Source organism: Dendrobates tinctorius, unplaced genomic scaffold (assembly GCF_039654945.1).
Source record: "Dendrobates tinctorius isolate UK_male_01 unplaced genomic scaffold, ASM3965494v1 ptg000015l, whole genome shotgun sequence".
In the NCBI taxonomy this organism is placed as follows: domain Eukaryota; kingdom Metazoa; phylum Chordata; class Amphibia; order Anura; family Dendrobatidae; genus Dendrobates; species Dendrobates tinctorius.
The window spans coordinates 26,359,522-26,369,347 of NW_027361683.1; the positions used below are offsets into that span (position 1 = coordinate 26,359,522).

General features: G+C 41.8%; 1 protein-coding gene across 3 annotated transcripts in view; it reads left to right on the top strand.

The window, feature by feature from the left end:
- Positions 1–8,545, top strand: part of SFPQ (splicing factor proline and glutamine rich) — a 40,680-nt gene extending 32,135 nt beyond the window's left edge. For all 3 annotated transcript variants that reach the window (XM_073563127.1, XM_073563121.1, XM_073563136.1), the window contains 3 exons: positions 5,778–5,824; positions 8,339–8,399; positions 8,494–8,545. Coding sequence is in view for 1 of the 3 variants with exons in the window: in XM_073563136.1 (XP_073419237.1) it covers positions 5,778–5,801 (24 nt within the window). In the remaining 2 variants the exon portion in view is untranslated. The remainder of the gene's footprint in view (positions 1–5,777; positions 5,825–8,338; positions 8,400–8,493) is intronic.
- Positions 8,546–9,826: the final 1,281 nt, after the last annotated feature.

Below are 9,826 nucleotides of genomic sequence, written 5' to 3' on the forward strand. Positions count from 1 at the left end.
CACCGCCTCACTACTGAGCATGTACATAAGGTGCAGCACCGCCTCACTACTGAGCATGTACATAAGGTGCAGCACCGCCTCACTACTGAGCATGTACATAAGGTGCAGCACCGCCTCACTACTGAGCATGTACATAAGGTGCAGCACCGCCTCACTACTGAGCATGTACATAAGGTGCAGCACCGCCTCACTACTGAGCATGTACATAAGGTGCAGCACCGCCTCACTACTGAGCATGTACATAAGGTGCAGCACCGCCTCACTACTGAGCATGTACATAAGGTGCAGCACCAGCACTGCCTCACTACGGAGCATGTACATAAGGTGCAGCACCAGCACTGCCTCACTACTGAGCATGTACATAAGGTGCAGCATCAGCCCTGCCTCACTACTGAGCATGTACATAAGGTGCAGCACCAGCCCTGCCTCACTACTGAGCATGCACAGATTCATCTCAACTAAAAGCTGAGATCTGTAGCTCAGGAACAGACATAGGACACTTCATAACTCACAAATTCTTGTGAAAAAATGTCCTGCATTGTACTAATGTACACAATTTATTACATTTTAGGAGTCTGTGCAGTTTGTCAACTGACCCAACTCAGACTCCACCAAAATGCACACTTAAGACTTTTTTTTTCTTAAACACTCACAAAAGTATTCTGTAAAATCTACGACAAATCCAGATGCAACTTTGCTGCATCAGAATTAAAACTGCTCTGTTCTGTAATGATAGAGCGTTGTTCCTACTGACATAATCAGTCTATATGGGTGGCATACGGGTCATTGAAAGATGAATAAAATACTTTGATATCTGCAACCCAATGTTATTTCAGAGATCAATTTTCTTTAATATTTTAAGAGCTGTTAGATCTAAGGCCTGGACACAGATCCCTCTGAGAATCTGCCTGTAGAGCTTAAAGGGAATCTGTCACCCTTTTTCTTCGACTATTGGCTTCCGTCACTGACATCAGGGGCTTATCTACTGCATTCTGTAATGCTGTAGATAAGCCCCCGATGTAATCTGAAAGATAGTTAGATTATACTCGCCTGGGGGCAGTCCGGTCCGATGGGTGTCGCAGTCTGGTCCGGCGCCTCCCATCTTCATACGATTACGTCCTCTTTTCTTCCTGTTGTGGCTCCTGCGCAGGCGCACTGCTCTTCCCTGTTGAGGAAGTGTCCTGCAGTGCGCAGGCGCTGGGAGAGGTCAGAGGTCCAGAGCCTGTGCACTGCAGTATTCTGCTCTGCCCTCAACAGGGCAGAGCAGTGTGCCAGAGCCATGGCAGGAAGGAAAAGGACCGCATCGTAAGAAGATGGGAGGCGCCGAACCGCAACAACGACCGGACCCCCCCATGCTGTAGATAAGCCCCTGATGTCAGTGCCGGTAGCTAATAGTCGAAAAAAAGTGACAGATTCCCTTTAAGTGTGTCATTGCATGTCTCACTGGCAAGGCCTGACTGCTCTCCTGAGCCCTCTGCAGAGCTGTGTGATGAACTAGCACAGTAGAGCAGTGTCTTGTCTCAATACAAACACATCTGCAGTTTTAGCTCAGTGATGTCTGTTTGACTGTACTGCCCCTTGTTACACTAGCTGCCTGTAATGTGGAAGCTAAAGTTAGTTGCAATCAGGCACAGCCTTGCAGTGAAATCATGAGCACAGATTTTCCTGTGAGACCTGTAATGACTGTCTGCTCTTCTAACTTATCTTATTTAGAAATGCTTCAAGCAGGTCTCCTCAGTGCGGTCAGCTCTCTACTGACTTCTGGTACTTTGACATTCTGCTCTTCCTGCAGAACTATATAAAATTAGTCATTATTCAAAAAGTACAAGTCTCTCACTGACAATGCCCCATTTAAGTTGGATGTGGGCGAGACAGATCTGAGCAAGAATCTGCCTTCAGATCTTAAAGGGGGTTTCCCACAAAGAAAAGTTAATTTTAATCGGTTTTGGAATAATTTCCTCAATTGGATGTACTCTGTATTCCTGTGCTGAGATCCTATAAATGTGTCCCTACTGTGTAATGGCTGAGTCTGACCATACAGGGACATGGTCTGATCATACCACATCTCCTTGGAAAGGGGGGGGGGAGTGGCAAGAGTATACAGACAGGACAGCTGGGGATCACAGCTGATTCTTTGTAAGGTAAAACTTTCCTGCCTGCTTTTAAACAATTTTACTTTCAGTGAAAAATTGGCTGTGAACCCCTGATATGTGGTATAGTCTTTTGCTTCCTCCTGCCCAGGAGCTGTGGGATGGTCAGACCATGTTCCTGTATTGTCAGACAGCCATTATACAGCACACAGCAGGGGCACATCTATAAGATTATCTCAGCACAATCCTTTTACTTGCATCCAATTATGGAAATTATCATTCCAAGAGTTACTGATTAAAATTCACCTTTGTTATGAGAGTCCCTTTAACTGCTATATTTTCCAGAGAATTGTTTTTAGTTTGGGGAAACAAAATGAATACCTCTGCCCACATCAGATTACCTTTAAGGCTATGTGCACACGTATGCAGAAAATTTCTGCATAAAAACCAGACTCCTTCCCAGAAACCGTGTGTGTTTGCTGCGCGTTTTCCGCGCTCTTTTTGCACAAAAACCTAGTGTTTTTGTGTTTTTTCTGCACGGCCTGACATAGAAATAGCCAGAAATGCGGAAAAATTTGCAAAATTAATGAGCATACAGCGTTTTTTACCGCAAAGTGTTTTTCGCAGTAAAAACGTATCAATATGCACAAAGTGCAAAATGCATTAAAATGAATGGGAAGCGTTTAAGCGGATTTTTGGCAAATTCGCGAAAAAGCTGTGTGAACACCGCCTAAGACAGCTGGCTTTGCCTAGATCAATTTGTACAGAGCCTTGAGTAAGTACCTAGTCTCAGAAAGCAAACAAAATGATTCTTCTGAAAGTAAATCTCTTGTAGACCAATTCAGAATAGAAATGATGACTTTGGCCACTTTTTTAGTCGAAGAACTACACAATTATTGCAATAGACTTGACCATTCAAGGGGTAGACAGTGGTTTTCCTGATAGAACATACAAAAGATGTACATATCCTGAGATCAGACATTGTTCCATGATTGTAAAAAAAAAAAAAAAAAAAAACACTGGCTCTGGCAAGTTTGTCTCGCTGAACAAGGATTTGACTGAATTTGTACAGAATCTTGAAAGGTTGAATGTTGCATCTTGTAAACCTGGATTTATTAAAGGTGTTTTTTTAGGATTGGCAATGACCAGTGTTCTCAGCCGGTGACCAACTTGATGCACTTGTATGTGTTGAGCCAACTTTGTGATGAACTAGCTATATATACAACTTTTTTAGATTGTCATCAGACTGTTTTTGTTAAATGGTATGATTTTGAGTTGACGATTTTTTTTAATTAGTCCATATAGAAGCCTTTAATTTGAGGTTATGCTTCAATTTCAGTAGTCTAAAGAGCGTTATAATTGTATAGTGTATGGACCTGATGCTTCACTTCATACGCAGTGATAAATTCGGCAGTGGGATCAATATCTTGATAAAGTGCTGCACTGTGTTTTTAAGTATTAGTAATGTGTTTGAAAAAAAAAAATCAGAAGTGTTATGTCAGAATCCAGATGCTGCTTAAAGGTGCAGAGATGCTGACTGGAATTAAAATTCAGTAAATATTTAAGTAAACTGTACCTTTAAACTGCAAAAAACCTGGGAATGTAATAAGGGTTTTTGGGTGGTTGTCTCAAAGTAAATAAAGGCAGGAAGTCTTGTGGACTAATGGAAATGGTAACTTATTTTCTGTAGCCCATAATGAATACTAGATGCATTTGTTGCCCTACACCTGGGGTGGGCAATAAATTTGAATCAATGGGCTTAAATTAATTCTGTTCAATATTAACAATAAATGATAACAAGGTTTTGTAATTAATATTGAGCAGACTTAAGTGTATTCAGATAAATACAACCCACTACGGAGACAATATACAAGTCAAACATGCTCAACACCAAGTGGGGAAGCAGAAAGACAAATGCGGACACTGCCAAATTAAATCCTTCCCATAAGAGTGAAGTCAAAGAACAAAATACATAAAAAGGTATAGATTTATTACAAAAATTGCATATAATTCACACAGTAAGAAATCAATAGAAAGTACTATAGATTTAAATGTTCAGCGAGGAGATCAGATAGACATTCCAAGTGTCAACCAGACAATACCACATAATTATGATAAAGTGCATTGTAACTAAATCAATGCCCCACTTACAATAAGTGACACATGGTAGCACTGCCCCCTAACGAAGCCAACGCGAAAAGCACGTTGGGGCTGCACAGTGTGGACCCAGATACAGCCACATTATGGGTAAGATAACCAGGACTTGGGGGCTCTTTATGGTTACAGGGCACTGGACCCTGGGAGCATACAGTAGATGTCTTGTACTTAAGCATACTTGTCACCCCTTCTCCTGGTGTACTTTCCCATTGATTTAGTTACAATGCACTAAGTACTTTATCATATAATGTATGTGGTATTGGCTGGTTGGAATGTCTATCTGATCGTGCTGAACATGTAAATCTGTAGTACTTTCTCTTGATGATTTCTTACTGTTTGTGAATTATATGTAAATTTTGTAATCTATATCTTATGTATTTTGGACCTTGACGCCACTCTTTGGTACACTTAAGTATTCAGACACCCCGCCCATGTACAGCGTTGGGGTGCCCCACCCCCTGCCCATGTACAGCATTTGGGGGTGCCCCCACACCCCGCCCATGTACAGCATTGGGGTGCCCCCCACACCCTGCCCGCCCATGTACAGCCGCCCCCTCCCCACATTCACAAACTCTCCTTGCTCCTGTTCCCTCGGTGTTCTGATATGGTCTCTGCACTGACACCGCACAGCAGACGCGATGTAGTGACTTCATTGCGTGTGCAGTCTGACTCATACGCTGAATGGTGGAAGGAGCCTGCAGCTCCCTCCATTACTTTCACCACTACGCTCCCTCCATTACTTTCACCACTACCTGCATATGAAGGATGCAGGTAGCTGTGAATTTGAGACGCTGAGTGGTATGGCAGCAGCATTGTGCGAACCACGAGCCACTATTCAGCCCTTTGGCTTGGTCGCTACATAGACTAGACTGGAACAGCCAGAGGTCTGGCTGTGACCTGCAGGCCACACTTTGCCCATGTAAGCCCTATATAATTGTAGACTGTACACAATTTAACAGGCCTAAACTGCAGCACCAGCTCGGTCTGTGTTGCTGATATTTAATTTGAATTGATAAAAACTTGAATAAATGCAGCACATTTCATGCTGAGTAATCATTCTTAGGGTATGTGCGCACGCTGCGGATACGCAGCGGTTTTGGCCCTGTGGATCCGCAGCAGTTTCTGCTGCGTTGGTACCATTAAAAGCAATGAAAAATGCTGTGCACATGCTGCAGATTTTTTTCTGCGTGGATTTGCTGCGGCTTCTAATCTGCAGCATGTCAATTCTTTGTGCGGAATCTGCAGCGGTTTTACACCTCCATTGTACAGGTGTCATACCGCAGGCAAATGTGCGGATTTTGCCAAATCCACGTGGAAAAATCACAATCCGCAACGCGTGCACACACCCTTAAAAAGTCCTGTTCAGTCACTATATTAGTATTTAGTTCAGCTGCCTGTTGAAATCCAAAGTTATCTGGTAGATTTTCCACCTATTGCCCCCAAGATTCACTTGACACTTCAGATTGCTTTTCTAGGATTTTTTCTTTTACTTCAAAATGTTACTTATTCAATGCTTACTCTTATCTGTAGGTATGGAATCTAGACACTGGCTGACATAAACTACTGTCCTGTTAAAGGTATGTTGGGTAAAGTGCTGCGGAATGTTGGCGCTATATAAAAATAAAGATTATTTATTCTGGGAGAGGGCAACTGATGACAATGGTAACGGTTAACACTTTTTGTGCACACAGACCTTTTAAGGATATTGGAGTCCTAAACTAAGTGCACACTTTAAAGGCAGTTGTAAATGTGTATTAAAAATTTCCAGGACCAAGTGTTCTGTGCCGGCCCAAAGAGATTTCTATGACTTTTTGAAGCCTTTTAAAGGGAATCTGTCAGCAGGTTTTTGCTATGTAATTTAAATACAGCAGAAGATAGAAGCTCAAATACAGAATTCAGCAATTTGTCACTGTGCTGTTAACTAATTGAAGGATTTTTCACGAAGATTATCATTGCTGGACTAGTATGGCAGCTAAGCACCTCACTGTATATGAACTTTATACATTGAGAGCCTGATGTGGGTGGGGTTAGCTTTCTCAGCTCTGATTCATTCTAAATCTGAGCTGTCATAAGAGGTTCAGCAGTAATCTTAAGTGACATCCTTGGATTCAGCTTCTTCCCCTACATCATACTGCTCTCAGATGAGGTAGCAAAAATCTGATCATTCCTTTTAACACTGGGTTGGCTGTCCATAGCAATTAGTCATAACTTTGCTAACATGTTAAAACTGGTGACAGGTCTCTTGTAAAACTGATGTCATGGAATAGTGGCAGCAGAGTTGAATAAACTGGTGAAAATTAGCTTCTAACATATGCTGAAACTTTGTATGGGTGAAATATGCAAAAAGAATTGACATGCTGCAGATTTAAATCTGCTCCAAATCTGCATGTCACAAATAACGTGTGCATGAGACGTCAGGATTCTCACTAACTGCTGGTACCAAACACAATGTGCACGCAGCCTTAGGGCCCCGTCACACATAGCGACTCACCAGCGATCCTGACTACGATATCAACGTGTCAGGATTGCTGGTGAGTCGCTACATGAACGCTGGTGAGCTGTCAAACAGACAGCTTCACCAGCGATCAGGACCAGCGATGCCGAGCACGTGGCGTCACTGTGTACTTTAGTTACCAGCGCGCTGATGCAGGGAGCTGGTAACTAAAGTACACATCGGGTTTCTAAGGGACGTGTGTCACTTAGAAACCTGATGTGTACCTTAGTTTCCAGCTCCCTGCATCAGCGCTCTGGTAACTAAGGTACACATCTGGTTTCTAAGTGACGCGCGTCCCTTAGATACCCGATGTGTACCTTAGTTACCAGCTGATCGCTGGTCTCCCCCCTGTCACAAGCAGTGATGCGTGCTGGCCAGCGGGAGACCAGCAATCAAAGAAATGTCCAGGGCTTTCCAAGAGCGATCAGCGATACCGGCAGGGGGGCCGGTTGCTGATCGCTGTCACACACAGCGATCTCGCTGGTGAGATCGCTGTTGTCACAACTTGTGACTCGGCAGCGATCTTGCTAGCGAGATCGCTATGTATGATGGGGCCCTTAAATTGGGATGTGTAAGACAGGCAAGGATATACAGCGCTACTCTCTTCTCCCTTTAAGCATAATCTTAGATTACTAGTGAAGGGAAATGGAGCAGAGTTGATGGTTCTATAAGGGGAACTGCTGCTATGAGAGCATCTGCAAGAAGTTTGTAATGATCTGATCTACTCCCTTTCCCCTCTTGCATTTGGTCTCATACTTGACTGGTCAGGTCCACATCACCAAAAAAATTTTATTGCCCTCAGGAAAGAACTTCTGAATGCTAATAGTCTGGCATAGATTTTATTTGCACTAAAATCTTTGAAACAGATCCAGAATTAAAATCTGTTTTATTCAGCTCTGCAGCTACTCAGTTTCAAAATGCTAGACATTGTGACTGTTCCCTTTTTAATGGCTCAAAGGGCATTTGATCTGTTGCTAGTGTCAACATTGTGTTTTCTTGAATGAGCCTTTAAGTTCTAGATAATACAAGTGTCAGTTTTGACAGCTTGCAAATCATAATTGATTTAGTGTTGCATGTCTTTCTTGAAACTGTTCCCACTATCAGCAAGTAGCAGCGCTTTTTGATGCAGCGTATTTTCACTGTCCAATGCCCTGCATTCTAATCACGCAGGTAAATCCATGTGTGAACAATGCAGATTTACTGCACCCAATAAATCTATTGTGGAAAATTCTATTGGAGACTTGGCATCTCCACAACAGAAATTGACATGCTGTGGCTAATAAACCTGCACTGCAGGTGATTTTACGCTGCATCAAGCAGAAGTGCCTTGGGCATGGGATGTCTTTAAAACCCATCCACAGTGCTTGAGCTGTACAATGCAATGCCGTCCAAAACGCTGCTAATCCTGATGGTGGTCACATACCTTAAGACCTTATCAAACAATTTGACTTTGGATTATAACAAACCTGTTGTCCATGATCTTAAAAAATCCTGTAACTAAATTGGTATTACACAAGTTTGCTTCCATGTTCACTGCATGCTATTGCATGAAGATATTATTTATTGAAAATGTAATTTCTGCACTTACATTTTACAGGCAATATGGAAGTGTCAGCACCCTGCACTGTATCTATGAAGTTGAATTAAAGGGGAGAAAGGTAGACTTCAGTCTATATTCAATACTATCACAATGTGATATGTTTAACCACCATTTGCAATGCTTTATTTTAATGTCTTGTTTTTCTTTTGCAGGACTGTTATGGACTTTGAATTTTATTTTTTAAATAAACTTCACCTTAATCTCTGTAATGACTTTTTCTTTCAAAAATTACAAATCTAAGATGGATCAGATGCAACATAAAATGGATTTTTAACCTTATGCCAAACAAAATATAAATTAGTTTTTGGAATGGCATAGAGTTTAAATGGTCCTGGAGAGATACAGAAGGTGTTCATCTGGTCAAGAACCAGAATGTTGTCCTGGGGAAAGATAGTGACAATATATTAAAAGCCCGGGGCCTTCTAAGTGTACAAGAGCAATGATGGAAGAGGATGAATTGCAGCTATGGGTCCTGTATCAAAAATATATTTCTTTGGGCTTGATGCAAAAAAACTTTGTGTGCTTGAAAATGGCAGTAACATGTAGCATAGCTTTCTGATTATATATGATCTGCTGGCACCTGCCAGACTTAAAATAAGCTTAATAGTATCTAGCCACACATTTTAATGGCTGCCTTTTCCAGGGCCTTAAGTAGCAAGTATTTGAAGTGTAAGTTTCATGATTTTCTAACTTTAAACAAATCAGATAAGAGACATCAATTTGTATTCAGTCCCCTGTAGTCTGATAACTGGTCAATCAGTTTTATTTAGGGTTGTCACCAGAACATAATTAGTAATTTAAGTCCAGTTGTGTAATTTATGCAGTATAACTAAATCTGTTCTCTAAAGGCCTCAAAGGTTTGTTTGAGAACCTTAAACATTATTTTTTTTTTTTTTATAGCACCACTGATTTCATGGTGCTATACATGACAAAGGGTTACATACAAAATGGAGAACTTGCAGTAAGCAAACAATGAAAGACTAGTACAGAGGAAGAGAACCCTGCTCTTGTGAGCTTACATTCTACAGGCATTATGAAAACCAAGGAACACACCAGACTGAACAGGTATAAAGTTTTGGAGAAGAGTAAATCAAGAATGGGTTGTATTAAAAAAGCCCAAGTTCTGAACATCTCAGAGCATAGGTCATCCAAAAAGGAGTATGTCAAATGCAAACCTACCAAGACACAGCCATCCACTTAAACTGATATCCTAAGCAAAGGATTGCTCCAAGGATGCAACAGAGGTCCATGGTCACCCTGGAGGAGCTTCAGTGATCCACAGCTCAGATGGAAGAATTTGTCCACAGGGCGACTAATCTCGTACTCCATAAATTTGTACTCTGTGAAAGAGTGGTAAGAACCTTTTTGAAATTGAGCCATAAGAAGGCCTGATTGGTTTGCAAATGTTATGTATGGGACACAGCTAGTATATGGAAGGTGCTCAGGTCAGATGAGACCAAAGTAGAACTTTTTTGGGGCTAAATG